Source organism: Mytilus californianus, unplaced genomic scaffold (genome assembly GCF_021869535.1).
Source record: "Mytilus californianus isolate M0D057914Y unplaced genomic scaffold, xbMytCali1.0.p SCAF_9, whole genome shotgun sequence".
In the NCBI taxonomy this organism is placed as follows: Eukaryota; Metazoa; Mollusca; class Bivalvia; order Mytilida; family Mytilidae; genus Mytilus; species Mytilus californianus.
In genome coordinates this window covers 17,054,312-17,076,599 of record NW_026262745.1, presented here as the reverse complement: position 1 = coordinate 17,076,599, position 22,288 = coordinate 17,054,312, and the positions used below count along the sequence as shown (strand labels likewise).

Genomic DNA, 22,288 nt, shown 5'->3' with positions numbered 1-22,288 from the left:
ATGTACTAGACTCCATGGTTATTTCAAAAATTCAGCCAAAATCAGGTAAAAACTCATAAAATATGTATGGTAGGTCATAGTCCTGACCTTGTTGGTCAAGGTTTACAGCATATTGAAGTATTTAAAAATAAAATGTAATCTTAAAAGTTACTGTTGAATAAATTCAATCATAGGTTAATAATTGGTTGATAATAAATGGTTTCAAATTTAAATTCCACAAGTTAGTTATAAAAAAAGAAGAAAAATTAGGATCACCACCATTATAAAGGGCCACAACTCATACAACATATTATGCAGTATATAATTATCATATATATATTATACAGATTTATAATGCCTCTTATATTCATTATTAAACATTTGGAAAATTATAAAATTAAATTCTCAAAACAAATTTTGTCTGTATGGAAAACATTTCAAATGTCAACAAGTTAAATCCATTGAAAACATCATCATAGAAATGTATAAAGTCAAACAATAAAAAAAAATCGGTGAAAACTTTATAAATATAATTACTGTCATGACTAAATTCATAAATTTTGCCCTGTTTTTATTACTGCAAATAATGGGGACAGGATATGTTCACAAAAATAAAAAAACTCACATTTTTTCTTGTAACATTTCCTGAAACTGCAATAATTAATCTTGTATTTTATCCATTTCATAACATTGACATATTAATAATAATTACAACGAAGATCTGCCATCAATTGTTAAAGAAGAAACAGAGGATCAGCCAACATAGACCAGAAAGTGCAGTAAAAGTTACTCCCCAGAGAGTAAGAGATTCATCTACTAGTAACAATCACTCAGACATAGAATCAGAAAGAAACATTTGAATGGTAATGGCACATCAATTTGATATCCTATTTTGAAACATGCTAAAATCTTGGTTTAATATCAACATTATCATGAACAACTGAAAATTATGGTGGCCAATGTTGTTTGAAGCAAAAACAATTAAAATTTAGCCATGATAATCCTAGAATAATCCACTATTATGCTAGAATATTCCATCATTTTTGTATTCGTGGTTATCCTAAAATATTCCATCATTTTTGTATTCGTGGTTATCCTAGAATATTCCGCCATTTTTGTATTCGTGGTTATCCTAAAATATTCCTTTATTTTTGTATTCGTGGTTATCCTAAAATATTCCTTTATTTTTGTATTCGTGGTTATCCTAAAATTTTCCTTTATTTTTATATTCGTTGTTATCCTAAATTATTCCTTTATTTTTGTATTCGAGGTTATCCTAAAATATTCCTTTATTTTTGTATTCATGGTTATCCTAAAATATTCCTTTATTTTTGTATTCGTGGTTATCCTAAAATATTCCTTTATTTTTGTATTTGAGGTTATCCTAAAATATTCCTTTATTTTTGTATTCGTGGTTATCCTAGGATATTCCTTTATTTTTGTATTCATGGTTATCCTAAAATATTCCTTTATTTTTGTATTCGTGGTTATCCTAGGATATTCCTTTATTTTTGTATTCATGGTTATCCTAAAATATTCCTTTATTTTTGTATTCGTGGTTATCCTAAAATATTCCTTTATTTTTGTATTCGAGGTTATCCTAAAATATTCCATCATTTTTGTATTCGTGATTATCCTAAAATATTCTATCATTTTTGTATTCGTGGTTATCCTAAAATATTCCTTTATTTTTGTATTCGTGGTTATCCTAAAATTTTCCTTTATTTTTATGTTCGTTGTTATCCTAAATTATTCCTTTATTTTTGTATTCGAGGTTATCCTAAAATATTCCTTTATTTTTGTATTCATGGTTATCCTAAAATATTCCTTTATTTTTGTATTCGTGGTTATCCTAAAATATTCCTTTATTTTTGTATTTGAGGTTATCCTAAAATATTCCTTTATTTTTGTATTCGAGGTTATCCTAGGATATTCCTTTATTTTTGTATTCGTGGTTATCCTAGGATATTCCTTTATTTTTGTATTCATGGTTATCCTAAAATATTCCTTTATTTTTGTATTCGTGGTTATCCTAAAATATTCCTTTATTTTTGTATTCATGGTTAATATCCTAAAATATTCCTTTATTTTTGTATTCGTGGTTATCCTAGGATATTCCTTTATTTTTGTATTCGTGGTTATCCTAAAATATTCCTTTATTTTTGTATTAGTGGTTATCCTAAAATATTCCTTTATTTTTGTATTAGTGGTTATCCTAAGATATTCCACCATTTAATATTCATGGACAGTTTATTTTCATATTCATATAAAATATTCCAGAATATTCTATTAGATACATAATCATGTTTATTCTAGGATATTCAGTTCATACATAATTCATGGATACTCAAGGTGCAATTTAACATTAATGGATATTTGCCAATATTCATGAATATTTACCTTAAATATTCATGAATATTCTTCAACTATGTTAGAATATTCATGACTAATTCATGTTCATGAAAGCATCATAATGATTCTTCCCAGAAATCTAAGCACATACATGTGCCAATACCAGAACAACACAAGAAACAATATGATGGAGTAGGAATTCTCTTCGTTGATCTGATGGGTGTGTTTCACGACCTTGACTGGCTATACAGCCCTCGCACAGTCGGTTACTCTTCGTTGATATTGGAATAATGAGGTCTTTGACACTATCTTTGAATACAAGTACCAGGACTTGGCATGAAAAAGTACATACACAATAATATCAGGTAAATGAAGAGCAGCATAGTGCCTGAAAAACACAAAAAGCATTATTTATAAACTTATTTATCATTTACTAGCACTGGGTCAATGGTAACCACTGCTGGTGGACTGTTAGTTTGAGAGAGTATCATCAGGTCAGTAGTCAGTGTCTCAGTACTGACATGATTAATAACTTATTATTCTAAAATTCACCGTTGACAAATTAAGAAGCTATTAAGAAACTGAATACCAACTCCCTAAGACAAAATTGGTGTTAGATGAATTTGGCTATTCTTTTTAGGTCCATTTTCGTTATATTGCTCCCAAAATTTTCAACATAATTATATATCTCTGGCTTTTAAATGTTTGGATTTGAGCATTCCTGATGAAGGTAAATCGAGGAAAGCAATGTGGACGCAAAAAATTAATAAATCGTTATTTTCATTATACTAGCTGAATGTGCAGATAATTTTTCAACCATAACAATCTGTGGAATGAATAACAGAACAATTTATTTTTTGGAAATATGGTAAGTTTAAAATTGGGTCTCCAACCTCCCTGCCTTGTACATCGTTTTTGAAGGATAGGGTATTGATGATTGGTATTGTTTGTAGATTTTGTAGTATAGATGGACCATGAATTTAAATATACAAGTTTCCAATAGGCTTGTATGCAGAATTATGCAATCAATGCAAGTATCCACAAAAATACATTTTTTCTCAACCTATTGATTCTTGAAAAAATATAAAGCTAAAAATAAAATGAGACATTTCTTATTTTCCTACACTTTTATGTCATGGTGTTGTTATACTGTTGCTGACCTGGATGAGTAAAATTCAATCAAAGTGATACAGAAATTATTCCATGGAGAAGTCATGATAGGCTTCTGCATACTATGTTATAACATATATAAACACATACCTTGAAAGTAATCACTTTTACCATCTTGAAATGTATAGTTGATCACAATAACAGCAAAAAATACTGCCCATAAGTGGACTTGGTTAAATACCATGTACAATTCAAATGGCTAAAAAATAATTACAACATGTTTCACTTACTAGATCCTTGTGACACATCTGACATTTTTGTTCTCACAAAATCTCTTTAAAACATTTAGACATAAAACGATTTTCAAACTAAAAATCTTTCTTCAGTTTATATTACCATAGTGGACAAAATTTATATAAGTATATACTAAAGAAAAAAAATATTTTTTGATATAGTCATGAAGGCAAATTTTTATCAGGATAGTATGATGGTAAATTTCTATGGAATGAAAAAAAATGTTGATTCCTTTCTGTTTAATATATTTGTTTTTTTCCCCTATATTCATTTTTTTTTAATATCAATAAGAGTTTAATCTGCATGAATAGATACAAATGTTGCATCAAACCCTCTGTTGTACTAAATATTAAAAGAAAAGTGTACTTCCCTCAATAGCAGATAATCTTAATTCAGATAAGTTGATTTTCTTTTCTGTAATAATTACAGATATATTTAACTTCCATGGTCTTCCAATATGAAAAATTTATTATTGCGAAGGAAATAAAACATTTCCCCAGTTTGACTTACTTAACCTGTGTCGATTAAAATTTTTCGACAATGAACTGTCCAATTGAAAGAATACAATAGGTATTGTTCTCAGTGGAGTATATTCACTGGGACCTTTAGATTTCTTTTGAGAGAAATCCATCATTAATTGATTCATTTACCTGAACAAAAAAATTATCTCCTAAGTACTTCTATACTACACACTTGTTTTTTGTCTGTGATAATGTCCTCAATACAAAAATTACATACTTACATATATAATATCTACAAGAACCAGCGATAGAACTTCTATAGTACATACTTGTATTTATACTTACATATATAATATCTACAAGAACCAGTAAATGAACTTCTATAGTACACACTTGTATTTAAACTTGCATATATAATATCTACAAGAACCAGCAATAGAACTTCTATAGTACACACATGTATTTATACTTACATATATAATATCTACAAGAACCAGCAATAGAACTTCTATAGTATACACTTGTATTTATACTTACATATATATTATCTACAAGACCTAGTAAAGGAACTTCTACAGTACACACTGGTATTTATACTTACATATATAATATCTACAAGAACCAGTAAATGAACTTCTATAGTACACACTTGTATTTATACTTACATATATATTATCTACAAGACCTAGTAAAGGAACTTCTACAGTACACACTGGTATTTATACTTACATATATAATATCTACAAGAACCAGTAAAGGAACTTCTATAGTACACACTTGTATTTATACTTACATATATAATATCTACAAGACCCAGTAAAGGAACTTCTATAGTACACACGTGTATTTATACTTACATATATAATATCTACAAGAACCAGCAATAGAACTTCTATAGTATACACTTGTATTTATACTTACATATATAATATCTACAAGAACCAGCAAAGGAACTTCTATAGTACATACTTGTATTTATACTTACATATATAATATCTACAAGAACCAGTAAAGGAACTTCTATAGTATACACTTGTATTTATACTTACATATATAATATCTACAAGACCCAGTAAAGGAACTTCTATAGTACATACTTGTATTTATACTTACATATATAATATCTGCAAGAACCAGTAAAGGAACTTCTATAGTACACACTTGTATCTATACTTACATATATAATATCTGCAAGAACCAGTAAAGGAACTTCTATAGTACACACTTGTATTTATACTTACATATATAATATCTACAAGAACCAGTAAATGAACTTCTATAGTACACACTTGTATTTATACTAACATATATAATATCTACAAGAACCAGTAAAGGAACTTCTATAGTATACACTTGTTTTATACTTACATATATAATATCTACAAGACCCAGTAAAGGAACTTCTATAGTACATACTTGTATTTATACTTACATATATAATATCTGCAAGAACCAGTAAAGGAACTTCTATAGTACACACTTGTATTTATACTTACATATATATTATCTACAAGACCTAGTAAAGGAACTTCTACAGTACACACTGGTATTTATACTTACATATATAATATCTACAAGAACCAGTAAATGAACTTCTATAGTACACACTTGTATTTATACTTACATATATATTATCTACAAGACCTAGTAAAGGAACTTCTACAGTACACACTGGTATTTATACTTACATATATAATATCTACAAGAACCAGTAAAGGAACTTCTATAGTACACACTTGTATTTATACTTACATATATAATATCTACAAGACCCAGTAAAGGAACTTCTATAGTACACACGTGTATTTATACTTACATATATAATATCTACAAGAACCAGCAATAGAACTTCTATAGTATACACTTGTATTTATACTTACATATATAATATCTACAAGAACCAGCAAAGGAACTTCTATAGTACATACTTGTATTTATACTTACATATATAATATCTACAAGAACCAGTAAAGGAACTTCTATAGTATACACTTGTATTTATACTTACATATATAATATCTACAAGACACAGTAAAGGAACTTCTATAGTACATACTTGTATTTATACTTACATATATAATATCTGCAAGAACCAGTAAAGGAACTTCTATAGTACACACTTGTATCTATACTTACATATATAATATCTGCAAGAACCAGTAAAGGAACTTCTATAGTACACACTTGTATTTATACTTACATATATAATATCTACAAGAACCAGTAAATGAACTTCTATAGTACACACTTGTATTTATACTAACATATATAATATCTACAAGAACCAGTAAAGGAACTTCTATAGTATACACTTGTTTTATACTTACATATATAATATCTACAAGACCCAGTAAAGGAACTTCTATAGTACATACTTGTATTTATACTTACATATATAATATCTGCAAGAACCAGTAAAGGAACTTCTATAGTACACACTTGTATTTATACTTACATATATAATATCTGCAAGAACCAGTAAAGGAACTTCTATAGTACACACTTGTATTTATACTTACATATATAATATCTACAAGAACCAGTAAATGAACTTCTATAGTACACACTTGTATTTATACTTACATATATAATATCTACAAGAACCAGTAAATGAACTTCTATAGTACACACTTGTATTTATACTTACATATATAATATCTACAAGAACCAGCAATAGAACTTCTATAGTACACACTTGTATTTATACTTACATATATAATATCTACAAGAACCAGTAAATGAACTTCTATAGTACACACTTGTATTTATACTTACATATATAATATCTACAAGAACCAGTAAATGAACTTCTATAGTACACACTTGTATTTATACTTACATATATAATATCTACAAGAACCAGTAAATGAACTTCTATAGTACACACTTGTATTTATACTTACATATATAATATCTACAAGAACCAGCAATAGAACTTCTATAGTACACACTTGTATTTATACTTACATATATAATATCTACAAGAACCAGTAAATGAACTTCTATAGTACACACTTGTATTTATACTTACATATATAATATCTACAAGAACCAGTAAATGAACTTCTATAGTACACACTTGTATTTATACTTACATATATAATATCTACAAGAACCAGTAAATGAACTTCTATAGTACACATTTGTATTTATACTTACATATATAATATCTACAAGAACCAGCAATAGAACTTCTATAGTACACACGTGTATTTATACTTACATATATAATATCTACAAGAACCAGCAATAGAACTTCTATAGTATACACTTGTATTTATACTTACATATATATTATCTACAAGAACCAGTAAATGAACTTCTATAGTACACACTTGTATTTATACTTACATATATAATATCTACAAGAACCAGTAAAGGAACTTCTACAGTACACACTTGTATTTATACTTACATATATAATATCTACAAGAACCAGTAAAGGAACTTCTATAGTACACACTTGTATAGCTACACTTGTTCCAATTTCTATCCTGGAAAAAATATTTGATGGAATTTTGAAAAAAAAACACATTATTGAATTTCAATAACAGCTTCCCTCTTTGTCAGATTTTGGAAAGATAAGACTTAGTGCTAGTAATTGATTGCTATTATATTCATTTGTAACTAATAATAATTATGCAATCTGTAATCTGGCAAAACATTGTCAGTAAAATGTAAATGTATGAATTTTAAGAAATTGTAAATGTATGAATTTTAAGAAAATTATATGTGGGGCGGAAGGACCTTTTTCAGGAGGTCAGGGTGGGCCTTTATTTTTTGTGGGATTTAGTGATTACCATTTATTGGGACTTGTGAATCCATGATTCTGTTTTTTAAGGATCTGGAAAAGAATGCTTTATTTGGGGGGGATTAGAGATTCAGCGTTTATTTTACCCAGGAATTCTGGATGACATCCCCTCTCATAAATATTCATAATAACAAATGTTTCATTACAATTACTGAATTTTGAGACCTTTGAATCCATAGTCTAATAAACAGTGAAAAGATTGGCCAAATCAATGAAACCCCAGAAAATATGTTTATAAACTGATTGAAAACATACCCTAAGTTAATATTATTCTGTAAAGCAAACTGTATACCATTGACTATCTCAGGCAAGGCAGGAATCAGTGATAAAAATGTCACACTCACAAAATACTGAAATATAACGAATTATATTATATGAGGAAACAGTGTAACAATTAAAATCATATACAATGTATGGTTTTGTTGTTTTAGTAATCAGCCCTCCATTTTTCCTGGAAAGAAAAAAATGTGTGTCTTAACACAAGAATTGGGTGTTTATGGCAGATCTTTCATAGTTGGTTAAAATTCTTTCCTTTTTTGTGTTATTGGCTGTCTCTTTGAGTATACCCAAGATTGAAAGATTGTTGGTTGCTTGACATCCAGTGGCATATATTTCATGCTTTACACCTAACATCTCCTTCTATTCCTATATATATTTTACTTAAATAAACAAATGCAGGTACATGAAGTACAAACCGTGTATAAATTGATGAACTATAGTGCTCATAAAAAATAATTTTCAATGAATTATGTTCCAGAATATTAATTTACAGATTTTTTTTTTTTTGCTGGAATGAGGTCTTTGCAATTGTCCTTTATTACGTGCACTTTCACAGAAATGTATGACCTCAGCATAATAGAGAATGTCACGCTAAATAGGCAAGAAACAGGCTGATTACATCCACTTCATTTGAAATTTAGTGAATAGTTGTCTCATTAGCAATCATACCACATCTCCTTATTTGTATATTGATAGAAGTTCCTCTCTTATTATTTTCAGATCTGTATACCATTTTGGTATACTATATATATAAAAATGATTTTCTTTAATTTTTGCAGAAGTTGAGAAAAACCCTGTATTTGCAGTTTTTTATTTCACGTTTTAAAACTTCAATATAAGAGAGATATTTTTTAATGAAAGTTTCTTAATAAATTGTTGTTGATGAAAAACTACCATGGAAAGAGCTACAAAGACACAGTCACAAAAAATGTCCATGCTTACATCATTTAATAATGATGGTCACCTTGTATTTTCTTTCTGTGGAAGTTTATTTTTATAGACAATGACATTTTATCAGTTTTTTGTGTTTGTTACCGTAGACATTCCTGTAGAGTTAAGAAAATCCTGTATGTTTTCTGTGACAATATCTGCACACACTCCAATTAAAGTGGCTGCTGACAACAATATAACCATACTTTTAACTATACCCCATTGTGGAGAACCATGGCTGTGACCTGAAATATAAAACTACATCTCAGAAACAAACTTATCCTCACCACCTTTAATTCTTTTCCTTATTATTTTTATTACATTACAATAAGTAAAGAAGTTGTTCAGTGCCATAGCTTTACTTTCCATCAATCTACTCATAATAAAATTGAGTATGGAAATGGGGAATGTGTCAAAGAGACAACAACCCGACCAAAGAGCAGAAAACACATCCACACTTATGATAAACTGAAACGAAACAAGAATGTGTCCATGGGCATATATGTCCCGCTTGTAACTTTGCAAGTTATTTTATTAATTCAAACCTAATGAGGTTTTGTTTTCTTTGAAACTTGATAAAGGGGAACACAGGAACAGTACAAGTGACACCACCAAAATTCGAACTTGGTCTGTGTTTGGTGGTAATAAGCATTGAGTATAAGTTTCAGAACATTTAGTTATGGAAAAGTAAAGCAAGGGTGCAAAAACCAATTTCAGGATGTACGGACAGATGGATAGATGGACGGATGTACATAGGTACAGATGGACAAGGGTAAACCTTAATGCCCCCTTAGCCTAACGACATATACATATCATCTACCACTGAATTTCAAGAAACAGTTGAACAGCTTTTGAGTTTTAAATTTGCCTATCCTAAAAGGATCTGAATAAATTAAATACTTTTCAGTTTAAGTTTTTCATTGCAAGAACACACTATAATCTAAATTGATTTTTCACATGTTTTATTCTTACAATACTGTAAGTTAACTACTTTTATATATTTTATGAGGTTTTCAAATGGAAGTCTTTCTAAATACCTGCCACTATGAAATAAATAAAAAGAATGAAAGAAAGAAAGAAAGAAAGAAAGAAAGAAAGAAAGAAAGAAAGAAAGAAAGAAAGAAAGACAATCTAAAAGGAACTACTATGTACTCTTTGAAGTTATTATTAATCCTGTTTAATATATCACTATCAAACTCTATAATAAATATTCACACTTTCCTACTAGTCGGTTATTGATATTCCAAAAATATATGACACCTATTTCTGTTTTGTTGTTGTTGTTGAGTTGTTGTCTATTTTACATATTCTATATGCTACTTTACTTAAAATACATAAGGCTGCATTGACACAGATTTCAAGGCATATATTAAATTAATATTTATAGATTGTATTTCATCAGAACAAAAATCATGGTATATATTATTCAAATACCATACCCTGATGATTAACATTATCTCGTTTAAGCTGTTCTGCTGTGAAATCTATGGTCAGGTGTGATGTATGGGTCTTCAGTGTAAATATCAGTCCTATGATATAAGCTACTGGTAACATCAGACAGATGGCATATACCAAAGGTTTGATGTGCTTGTTATATAATGTCATTTCTCTATCTACTCCAAACTGAAATGTATTAAAACTAATATCAGCAATATGATAGTAACAAAAAAATAAAAGAAGAATGTGTATGAAATTTTCCAAGTTATAAAGAAGCATAATTCTAGAAAGGAAGTGACTCAATGCCCAAATTCGAACTCTGTCTGCTAGTTTTGGTTCTTAGCATTGTGTATGAGTTTCATAAAATTTGGATGAGAAAACTTAAGTTAGAGTGCGGAAACGAAAAATTTGTAATTTTCCAAGTTATAAAGGGGCACAACTCTAGAACGGTAAGTAACTTACTGCCCAAATTTCGAACTCTGTCTGCCACTTTTGGTTCTTAACATTGTATACGAGTTTCAAAATATTTGCATGAGGCATACTTAAGTTAGAGGGCGCAAAGAAAATGAGATGAACAGAAGGACGGACTGAAAGATGGAAAGACAGATGGAAGGACGGACGTAAAGACGAATGGAAAGACGGACGGAAAGACAGATGAACGGTCAAGGGTTACACTTAATGCCCCCATTGCCTATGGCGAGGGCATAAAAATATTCATGTTATTGTTATTGTTGAATAAGTTTGCATCTATCATGTCTATGGCATTGAAATACAAATCTGATTTTTTTATTTCCTCAATATTTTGAAAATTTGATCCATTTCCTCTATTTTTTCTGATTGATCATTATACATTGTGAAAAGAAAACATCAGATGACCTCAAGGTGTCTATTTTATTTTTTGTCTTTGAATTATTGTCTCATTGTGTATACCAACACCTCCTTTTTGAAATTAGATCTGTAAAACCAACATGTAAAATAATTCTGTCAATAAAGTAGAACTTATTTAATGATTCTGAACCATTACCAAGTAAAGTTCAAATGTGCACAATGTGGAAGATGGAAACATCTTTACAGTTTCATTTCAGATATTTAAAATTAAGGGCTTGATGTAGAAGTCAAGATTAGTTCAAAGTAATTCAGGGATAGAAAAGATGGATATATGGATGGTTGTTTACCATTCAGTGGCAAATTAAATGCATATTCAAGACAAGAACATGATAATGTAGTATGAGTATTAACCCTGCTTTGTACTAGACCAACAATCTAAGCTTTTTTATGAGCTAGTTCACAAGGTAACAGTTCGCTGGAAGACATGTCATCCTACCTGGACACAATATTCTGACCCCGAGCCAACAGTCTTTGCCATTAATCCTAAATGCTGTGTACTTAGGGAAGAAGCAGCAAATACACATCTTCAGTCTTCAGTTTAACCCAACCGGGGTTCAAATACATGACCTCCCACACTCAAAGTGAACAAGCTTTCCCAAGACCACTGAGGTGGTTGGATAGAAAAGAGAAATCATAGACACTTTTGAGAAATTTGAAATATCTAAAAACAGTGATTTTGATTTGACTGAAACACTTTCAATCAACATGGAGTAAAACAGGAAACAATAAAGATGGTCATAGTTTGAAACAAGAAGGTCAATACTTAATTTAATCAGTTTACTTACAATGGAGTTGGTACACTGTTCACAATTTAAACCATAAGTTGTATTCATCAATGTGTCATTAGTACTATACATATTCTCACATTTCTGACAATTCATGTCACCCAACACTTGAGAAAATATTGTTGGCGCAAATATTCCTGGAAAGAAAAAAATTAATGTACATTTATATGGTTTTTAACCTTATCATTTAAAATATCAAAAGTGTGACTTAAAGTGTGGAAATAAACAAATAATTCATATGATAAAAAATGTACCTATATAACAGATTTTATATATTTATCATAATTACCTACCTCCAACACAAACAAACATTAACAAACATGAAACACTAGCTGACTTTGGATTAAAACTCTGTGCTGTATACTTCAGACCACCAACTATCATACAAATGCCCTGAAAAATAATCACTAAATAGTCATGTTACTTTCAAAATCTGACATCTAAAAAAATATCTTCTGTTAAAGTTTCATAGCATTCTGTTTAAATCTGGTAATACTGTTATCTGTGTTGTTCAGTCACAAGTTGAATATTTTTCAGTATTTGATTTCTCCGATAAGTTATTCTTTTATTACACTGACGAGTTGAAATTAATTAGTAATGCAAGGAAGCATACCTTTTTCTACGGATTTACATATTATTTTGAGACATCATTGTCAATGTCTTGTCAATATACAATTATGGCCCGCTAAGGAGGTGAATATCCAAAATTGTCAACCCAAATAAGGGTTATTCCATGAGGGCTTTAGCCCAGAGGGGAATAACCCTTACTCAGGTTGACAATTTTGGATATTAGACGACTCAATGGGCCATAACTGTTTTATTATACCGAACAAACAATTAAGTGTAAAATATTGCCTTACGGGAGAGAAAAAAAGATTGTCTAAAAACTTAAGTTAGAAAATTAATTTGATTATAAGAATTTCTAGTATGTACAACAAAGGTAGACTCTTTCTGTAAAATATTGATGGCCCTGAAAAGGACCGTTTACGAGAGATATCCTCGGAACTAGATGATTTTCCTAGCCTTGTTTTATCTTGTTTCCTCATTACTTGATGGACTTCTTACCTGGCTGTTGCCATTTTGTTTACAGGCATCAATGATGTCATTTTTAATGGGAGATAACTCGTGCAAAAACCAAGGGGCTGAAAAGGTTATTCACTGGGAAATAATAAGGTTGTTCAATGGAGGCTTCAATTTGTCTGGGTTATTCACCCGTCCTGCCAATTTTTGGAAAAAGATTGATATTAAACTATGACACCTGATTCCTTCCGTATTAGCCAATCAAATAATTACTATATAATGTAAGGTATAATAACATCAATTGTTGTATGATGTCAGAGAGCGAAATTAATGGATTTATTCTACATTTGAAATTACAGGTTTTTATTTCACTGCAAAATCACAGTATTTCATTGCAACCAATGTAATAACTACTAAAGAAAGACTTGGCTAATTGTAATATTTTTGATTGTTTTGATGATAAACTGTATACTTACAGGAATGAGAAGAGTACAACCAATTATTGTACCTAAAATAGACAAAAATAACTGAAATGGGAAGATAAAATGGGCAGAAAAAACATACCGGTAATAAAACATAGGAAATAACATTATTGTACTTGATAGAGTTCCTGCAGTTTCCTGGGGATTTTGTCATAATTCTTTTTCTCCTTTAAATGGCCATTTTAGGTCTAGAACATTCATTTTGTCATGTTGACATCACATGTGAACTTTCTGCACTTAAGTTTGTAGATTAAAGCAACTGGTTCGTTTATCAATGACAATAACATTATTATGAATAAGTTGCGATTTTAGGGGCCAAATAATAGCTCCTCCTTTCCCACAAACTTTGCAATACACTAATATTTAAGTTTGAATTGATCCTCACTTGTTAAAGAGAATTAATCCTTACCAGTTAAAGAGGCTTTGACAATTTCATTAAAACATAACTGAGTCCCTGCTTGCTTTCCTTTATTAAGAGCTACCACAAAGATGATGATTTCAACAATAGAACCAAAGGTAGCATTTATAACAGCACCCACTGCTACTGAAGTCTGGGCTGATATACTGAAAATATATATTAAATACATACTCAATTATTCATGCAGTTTTTTTAAGATACAATTTTGCAATCTTTGTAGATTGCATAAAATTAAAAAAAATGTATCAGTACATTTGAAAAATTAACTACTTTACACCTACATTGTCATTTTTTTAAATGATTGACGAATTGCAGATCAACTGCTTATGGTCAAGTTATTCATTCATGTAAACAAACTTTATAGGAATTTTGCATACAACTTCAACATGTTAAATAAATAATGCATTTATCTCTTTTATTTTCTGCAATAAAATTATATGAAAACTTAATTGTTAATTTCTGTGTCATTTGGTCTCTTGTGGAGAGTTGTCTCATTGGCAATCATACCACATCTTCTTTTTTATATTTCAAAAGTGATGAACATCATACATAATGCATGTAAAATTGGTTTTAAAGTCAAGTTACAGTAAATGGGCTATGCAACAAATGCATTATTTTTTTTATCAATTTTCAGTTTTAGTTCAACGAGCCAAAGTTGTATGCAAAATTTTACTAAAATCTGTGACATAGCCAATTTACTGTTGCTTGACCTTAATCTAATCTACACAATGTTCCATTTGATTGATATACAATAATAATAGGGTAATGACATTATGCTTATTTTGACATTGTGTGGTATTTTTTTCAAAAAGAACACCACTTTAACTGATGACCTTAAAATAAAAGTTTGATTTTAGAAGACAACAGTTGCTTTTAGAGAGGATAATAAAGCAATACTATATCATTCTTTTTCTTTAACTCAAAATTAAATCATAAATGCAGTTTTATTCAAATTAAAAGAATTTCTAAAGATAGACGCATGCAATAAACATACATGTTATAAAGACTTTTCGAACTGCATAATATACTTTATATTGTACCTTATAATGGACATTCCAATGTAATAAGTGAGTGGTATTATAGCCAATATTGTACCTTATAATGGACATTCCAATGTAATAAGTGAGTGGTATTATAGCCAATGCTCCAAGAACACACTTCTACAAAATAAAATAATTCTAGAATATTGTGATCCAGATTGTTCAAGTTTACAAACCAAACAGAAATGAACATTTTGTAAAAATAATTGAAGCTGACTGCAAAATCTCAAATACTTTTTCATGCAAAAAATGGTAACGTTTTAATGGAAATTAACATTTAATATTCTCTGTTGATAAATTTAAGAAACTAAGGTTCTATCTCCCTCAGACTTAGCTGACCTTAGATGGATATGGCTATTTTTTATGTCCCTTTTCATATTCATCCTTGGATTTTAAATTTTTATGCCCCACCTAGGGGCATTATGTTTTTTCGGTCTGTGCATCTGTTCGTTCATCCGTTCGTCCATCTGTCTGTCCCGCTTCAGGTTAAAGTTTTTGGTCAAGATAGTTTTTGATGAAGTTGAAGTCTAATCAACTTGAAACTTAGTACACATGTTCCCTATGATATGATCTTTCTAATTTTAATGCCAACTTAGAATTTTGACCCCAATTTCAAGGTCCACTGAACATAGAAAATGATAGTGTGAGTGGGGCATCTGTGTACTATGGACAAATTCTTGTTTTGTTTGAGTTTCCTGGTGAAGGTAAATTCAGAAAAACACTTTGGCTGCACCCATTCCAATTTATGAGGTCATTAAAATTTGTAGCTAGTATAGAAATACATTTTCGTATAGCTTGTATGTTTTGAAATAAGAAAATGGAAACAGTTCTAAGTTTTCTACATGAAATCTATAATTCATCCTTACACAACTGATAACTTACAATTGGTGGAGTAACTATATCTGTATATCCAAACACTATAGACAGTATCACAAACACAAGAAGGTCTGGCATGTGTTGAGGAAAATGCAATAAATGTACAAAGTTTAAAATACATATGCAGAAAAAAAGCTAGTACTAAATTTGTAAATTCTTGATAAAAAACTTCATAAAGCATTCTGCTGAACCCTGTGTCTCACCTAGGATTGCTGCTGTCAGAGTAAAAATTGACTGTAAAAGTAAATTTATGTATCAGCAAATTTTTCTTCAGATGCTATTTCTTGACCTTGAAGATTAGCTTCTCATAAACGTTTAAACAATCCATGAAAGTTAACAAATTACTCCTGTCAGAAAAATTTGATCTGGATACTGTCTTTTAATCATAAAAAAGCTTCTGTTCTGTTCATTCATAGAATTCCATGTAGTTATTGATGATGGAAAAAATTTAACCTTAGACATGCAGTATGTAAAAGTTAACTGTAAAAAAAAAACTAAGTCTGTTTATCAGTAAAATACTGAAATATGAAAAAAAATATTTTCAAATATTGCTCTTTTGACTGTCTAAGTACTGTCATAAGAAAGCTCCTGTCCAAATTTCATAAAATTTCACATACTGAACCTAAATTTTGACACCACCAAATATGGAATGTTGGATTGCTATGTCTCGCTTCAGCGACATATATGTTGCAGGCTCGACAAAAAAACCCTGTCATCATTTATCTTCATAAATATTTTTGCAGCTGCAATGAAAAGCCGACTACATTCATTTGCGGTTGAGTATATACTGTATTTGTAATAGTATTGATTGATTAAGGATACTGACTAAGATTATGTTCATTCCATCTACACTGTATTTGTAATAGTATACATTGACACTCTTAGGAATAAACAATATAATCTCACTCTGTTTTATTTTACTCTCCTGCAAAGAGACAAGAAGAACCATCAATGCCATCATATAAAGTATTAACATGTATAAAAAAAATCCTGTTACATATCATTCATTTTTGGCAGGTGCTTTACACTCTTATCTTAATTGACTATATATATATATATATAGCTAGGATTGCTAGTTTTCTCCAGGAACTACAGCTTCCTCCAACAATAAAATCTGGTCACCACAATATAGCCAGGAGTGTTGAAAGTGGCGTTAAACAACAATCACCAATCAATCAATCTATATATTTTTTTTTCACTGGGAAATTCAGGACAGGGGTCAGTAATGCATGAGTCATTTTATTTGTTCCATCAATTAAAATGATTATTCATTTTGCCACTTTTCATTGGCAATTTGAGATTTTGTCTACTTCCTTGGAGTTTTCCCTGTTCTCATAAAGCTGGATATAGGGTACCTGGTACTTAAAAAGTATTTTATTCAGTGTAAGATGCATGAACCTAAAGGTAGCATTACCTGGCTATATTCATTAACATCATCAATGTGTATTTGTTCTGGAGGAAGAAATATGAGGCTTGTTATACTCTTCAAATTTATCTGGAAAATAAAATGTATAATGGTTTCAAAGTAATTAATTTAAGTTACAGCATAAACCATTTCTGTGTTTATTAATTTCAAGGTCCTAATGATTTTACAAATGTGTTTACATCATGAAATTAACTGACTACAAACTTGTGCAATTAGAAAATTGTAAAACCTTTCAGCACTTAATATGTAACAGGTAAATGAGTTTTTTGTTTCAGCAAATAAATCTTTGATAGGTTTTGAGTTTCATTATTTTCATCACTTTTCAAAAGAATGGATCAGAATATAAGTACCATCTAGCCTAGTGGTCATAAAAATTTAGAGAACGATAATAGTACTCAGACTAAGAATTCAAACAATTAAAATACATGATTTGGTGTTTCGAGCACACATTTTGTCCTCTGAGTATTGAGTAAAGTTTTATGACCAAGATCCCAGGACCTCAGTCCCACCTATTCTATCTTCAATATTTGATTACCATAAGTTGGCATAACATGTGAACTTCTGTATCATTTAACAACCATTCAATGGCCTTTAGATATTCATCTTCTTGACCTGATGTTTCATTATAAGAAACTAAAACTTTCTTTTCATTTCAATAACATGTTATCACTGTTGTCTCTATAGGTAATCACAGTTCTGAGTTCTGAAATTTATTATAATGGAAATTTATAAATTTCAATAAGCTATAAATATTAGTTTTTTAAAATAAAATAATACAATTATATACTGTTAATTCAGAAATTATTGCGTGCATTTATTATTGCAATATTTCAAAAATGGACAAGAATGCAAGTTTAATTATTGCGATTTTAGAAAAATCTACATACAGATCTATGGTTTAGTTATCAAAATGTGAGTTCTTATTATTACGATACTCACCGGGTCGTATTATTGGCATTTATAAAAACCTCACAATAAGTTCTGAACTTACAGTATCTGATGAGTTCTGAACTTACAGTATCTGATGAGCTTGTGAAACTATTTACCTTAGCAATTGGAATAGATATGACAAAGAGCCATGATATCACCATGACAACTGTATGCAATAGGACTAATATAGGAACACCTAAAATCAACCATACATAGCTCTGAACTTTGCTCTGAAATACAATATTTATCATATCAATTAAAATCGCTTTTTCTAATTGGACCATTGAAGAAAATTTTTAGTTAACTTTTATACATGCAGGTATCTATTAAAATTTACAAGTCTACAAGACATGTAAGAAAAGATATTGTTGATAATGTTATAACAAAACAAAGTGAGAGGTGTAGAAATAGATATAGTTCCCTACATTTTCTACTAAATTTCCATTAAAAAGTCCATGGTCAATATGTATTAAAAAGAATAACTAATACAAGAATTCAAATATTGAAAAAAAAATATCCAACTTGTGAATGAACAACACTGATAATTAACTGATGAGATACACAATTAAGAATTAATGTGTTATTTGGTCACTTATTGAATAATTTTCTATATTTGAATTTTCTGATTAGTTGTTCTATAATTAATTTCTCTGTTTTACAAATAGTTCCTCTTCATGGCTAACAAACATATTTATTTCTATGAGCTACTTTCCTTGCCCATTAAAATTGTATCCTCATATAGTAAAACAGATGGAAACTGAAAAGATGTATTTCATTAATTAATTCTTAGTCACAATTCCAACTTAATAAATGAAACGATAATTACCTCACTGATAACCAATACAATATATATTTAAACAAGTAAAACTGTGAGCTACTGCTCACCGATGATACCCCCGCCGAAATAATTCATTTAACAGGAAGTTGTTGAGTGATGAATCTGAAAACGCATCGCACGATATAGCTGACTTATATAAACCCTGAAACCAAATTTCAGAAATCCCTGTCAAGTAGTTCCTGAGAAAAATGTGACGAAAATTTTCAACTTGGCTATCATGTGTAAAATAATACAAGTGTTCAGTAAACAGGAAATTGTTGAGTGATGAATCTGAAAATGCATCACACGGTGTAACTTACTTATATAAACCCTGAAACCAAATTTCAGAAATCCTTGTCAATTAGTTCCTGAGAAAAATGCGACGAAAATATTCATGGGACGGACGGACGGACTGACGGATGGATGGATGGACTGACGGAAGGACAGACAGACAGAGGTAAAACAGTATACCCCCACTTTTTTAAAGCGGGGGTATAAAAACAGCAACAACAAAAATGTTCACATGTTTATATCATACTGAATTTAAGTTATTCAATACTGTTTTTTATGTTGCCAAAATGAGCAAATCTTACTGAAGTTATAACATTAGCCTTACTTTTGTACTTGCAATTTCAAATTGAATTTTTACAATCTTGTGGAATACAATGAGAAATAGGGCTATACCTTTTTTTGTCAATGGGAAACCATATTACAATGAATCATGTGAATGAATAAAAAAAGCAAGAGAAGCAAGATTCAGCATTTTTTGTGGCAAAATGAATTTGAAAACACTTACATTCATCTTTCTTTTTCCTTAAAACACATTCAAAATTGAGGCAAAACATTGCATATAGCTGACAACAGTATTCTAAAAACAATTCTAAGATCAATACTTACCCAAAATGAGACACATGTTTCTGTGACCTTACGTTTCTCTAGTAAAGGTTTATGTTCTTCACTTCCACTGACGTTTGAGGAAGAACTTGTGTGATATGAATATGTCAATCCATTAGGTGAGGTCTGTAAAATATAGTCATTCTGCTCAAGAGGAATTTCATTCTAATACAAAACATGTTTTCTTGTTTTTTGTCACATTAAAATCGGGGTGTATTTATTTCCATGGTGCACATTCATTCCTATTAATATTCTTTTTAATTTGGTAGGAGTGGTCAACCCTATTTTAATTTTTTATTTTTTTTAACTGATTCAGTGTATTTGTGCATAATAATGGAACACAATCATGAATGGAAATTAAAAAAAAATGGAAATAAGACCTTCTATAATAGTAATTGTATTGTTGGATGATTATCTTTGTATCTTTTTTTTTATATGATATTTATATTATATCAAAATTAAAGTATAATGGGGGAAAGGGCAGGACACAATGCTATATATATATATATAATATTATCAAAATCTCATTGCATAACAGAAGTTTGACATCTTATAATAGGGCTGTAACTATCAAGAAAGAATCCTATGCTATAATACTTACAATGTATACAAATTTCCTAAATGGCCAGAGATAATAACTTGACATCTTTAAACAAAACAATCCTGTATAAAAGAAACAGTATTTGACATTGCCTTACACGTGTATGTATTTCAATATTGCAATCATTTTAAGAATTTTAAAAAGTCCAGCAATAAGCAATTTGTTACGAAGTAAAATATAAAAATTTGCTCTAATTCTGTATGCATTTAAATAAGCTCTGATAAATTTTGATAAACAACATGTTAATTATGACACACATAGGTGAATCATGAGAAAGATGGTATCTTGATCTACAACATATTTAAACCCTGTGTCTAGCCATAGATTGCTGATGTCAGTGTAAAAGTGTAGTATTAATCGCCAAAAAATAAGTCCATTTATCGGTAAAATACAAAATGATTACTCATAAGATCTACATCATACAACAATAGGTGTTGTGAACCAGTATCAACTTAGTTGCACTAATTTTAAAAATGAAATAAATACATATAGTTCCTTGAATTTTCTACTTTATTTATATGAAATGTCAATGTAAAAAAAAAAATAATCCAAGAATTCAAATATAAAAAATATACAACTTGTGACTTAACAACATTGATAATTCACCAATGTGCTTAAAACAGGTAAACTGTATGAAGGCATAATTCTAAAAATAACATGATTATACAAGCATTATCAAAAATCCAAAGAGTAGTTTTTGAATAAAACAAAAACAAATTTCTCATTCTTAATAAATACACATCAGCTGTTTTGGAGATACAGTAATGATGAAATAAAACTTTAAGTATGTGTCTGTTAAAAATGCTTATTTTGAGTCCAACTCTAGACGGTGATCTGTGCACAATTGAAAAATTATAAAACAAGTATAAATTATTACTTAAACACTGTACATATTTACAGGTCTCAATGGTTCTTACCGTAATGTCTGCCAACAATGGAAAGATACATGACCAGCCCCAGAACTAGATATATTACAGCCTGCCACCATCCAAATAACACCACATACAGTATATTAAATACCACAGATCTAGGTGCTACAAATATATATATATATATATATAAACATATATCATATCAATCAAAATTCATATTTTTATTCACTGTTACAAGTACAAGAGATATACCACAACTTGCTGGGGAACCTTGGGTCTTATGCTAGGAGTCCATAGCCAACATATATTAAACAAGAATGTGTCCATAGTACATGGATGCCCCACTCGCACTATCATTTTCTATGTTCAGTGGACCATGAAATTGGGGTCAAAACTCTAATTTGGCATTAAAATTAGAAAGATCATATCATAGGGAACATGTGTACTAAGTTTCAAGTTGATTGGACTTCAACTTCATCAAAAACTACCTTGACCAAAAACTATAACCTGAAAGGGACATACAGACAGACGGACAGACACACAGACCGAAAAACATAATGCCCCTCTACTATCGTAGGTGGGGCAT

The 22,288-nt window shown here is 29.7% G+C and overlaps 2 protein-coding genes across 19 annotated transcripts in view; one reads left to right on the top strand and one right to left on the bottom strand.

Moving 5' to 3' along the window:
• Nucleotides 1–124: 124 nt before the first annotated feature.
• Nucleotides 125–2,215, top strand: LOC127714189 (NADH-quinone oxidoreductase subunit N-like). Of its 18 annotated transcripts, XR_007987615.1 has the most exons (5): nucleotides 125–1,177; nucleotides 1,250–1,321; nucleotides 1,358–1,393; nucleotides 1,574–1,681; nucleotides 1,754–1,868. XR_007987615.1 is itself a non-coding variant. In XM_052220203.1 (4 exons), the coding sequence occupies exons 1-4, from the start codon at nucleotides 1,001–1,003 to the stop codon at nucleotides 2,213–2,215; spliced, it is 927 nt and encodes a 308-aa protein (XP_052076163.1). In that variant the 5' UTR covers nucleotides 125–1,000. The 18 variants fall into 18 exon arrangements, 5 of the variants coding, with proteins under 5 accessions (XP_052076163.1, XP_052076165.1, XP_052076164.1 ...); XR_007987612.1 differs by adding an exon at nucleotides 1,898–2,005 and having other exon boundaries at nucleotides 125–1,393; nucleotides 1,754–1,825; XR_007987610.1 differs by lacking the exon at nucleotides 1,250–1,321.
• A 258-nt stretch (nucleotides 2,216–2,473) lies between these two features.
• Nucleotides 2,474–22,288, bottom strand: part of LOC127714188 (uncharacterized) — a 30,344-nt gene continuing 10,529 nt past the window's right edge. Inside the window, exons 4-21 of the mRNA XM_052220200.1 lie at nucleotides 21,748–21,864; nucleotides 20,831–20,892; nucleotides 20,233–20,355; nucleotides 18,635–18,748; nucleotides 17,577–17,657; nucleotides 16,985–17,087; nucleotides 16,169–16,233; nucleotides 15,342–15,406; nucleotides 14,238–14,392; nucleotides 13,823–13,854; nucleotides 12,620–12,719; nucleotides 12,327–12,463; nucleotides 10,656–10,839; nucleotides 9,322–9,461; nucleotides 8,263–8,357; nucleotides 7,612–7,690; nucleotides 3,592–3,700; nucleotides 2,474–2,719 (exon numbers count right to left, since the gene is read on the bottom strand). Coding sequence (XP_052076160.1) covers nucleotides 2,637–2,719; nucleotides 3,592–3,700; nucleotides 7,612–7,690; nucleotides 8,263–8,357; nucleotides 9,322–9,461; nucleotides 10,656–10,839; nucleotides 12,327–12,463; nucleotides 12,620–12,719; nucleotides 13,823–13,854; nucleotides 14,238–14,392; nucleotides 15,342–15,406; nucleotides 16,169–16,233; nucleotides 16,985–17,087; nucleotides 17,577–17,657; nucleotides 18,635–18,748; nucleotides 20,233–20,355; nucleotides 20,831–20,892; nucleotides 21,748–21,864 — 1,844 coding nt within the window. The 3' untranslated portion in view covers nucleotides 2,474–2,636. The remainder of the gene's footprint in view (nucleotides 2,720–3,591; nucleotides 3,701–7,611; nucleotides 7,691–8,262; nucleotides 8,358–9,321; nucleotides 9,462–10,655; nucleotides 10,840–12,326; nucleotides 12,464–12,619; nucleotides 12,720–13,822; nucleotides 13,855–14,237; nucleotides 14,393–15,341; nucleotides 15,407–16,168; nucleotides 16,234–16,984; nucleotides 17,088–17,576; nucleotides 17,658–18,634; nucleotides 18,749–20,232; nucleotides 20,356–20,830; nucleotides 20,893–21,747; nucleotides 21,865–22,288) is intronic.

What these genes read in the sequence shown, in the direction of transcription:
- LOC127714189 (XM_052220201.1), top strand. Translation starts at nt 1,001, where the DNA reads ATGCTAGAATATTCCATCATTTTTGTATTCGTGGTTATCCTAAAATAT. An exon ending in CCTTTATTTTTGTATTCGTG is followed by an intron (nt 1,394 to 1,573) that starts GTTATCCTAGGA and finishes TTTGTATTCGAG; the next exon opens with GTTATCCTAAAATATTCCAT. An exon ending in CCTTTATTTTTGTATTCGTG is followed by an intron (nt 1,682 to 1,753) that starts GTTATCCTAAAA and finishes TTTGTATTCGAG; the next exon opens with GTTATCCTAAAATATTCCTT.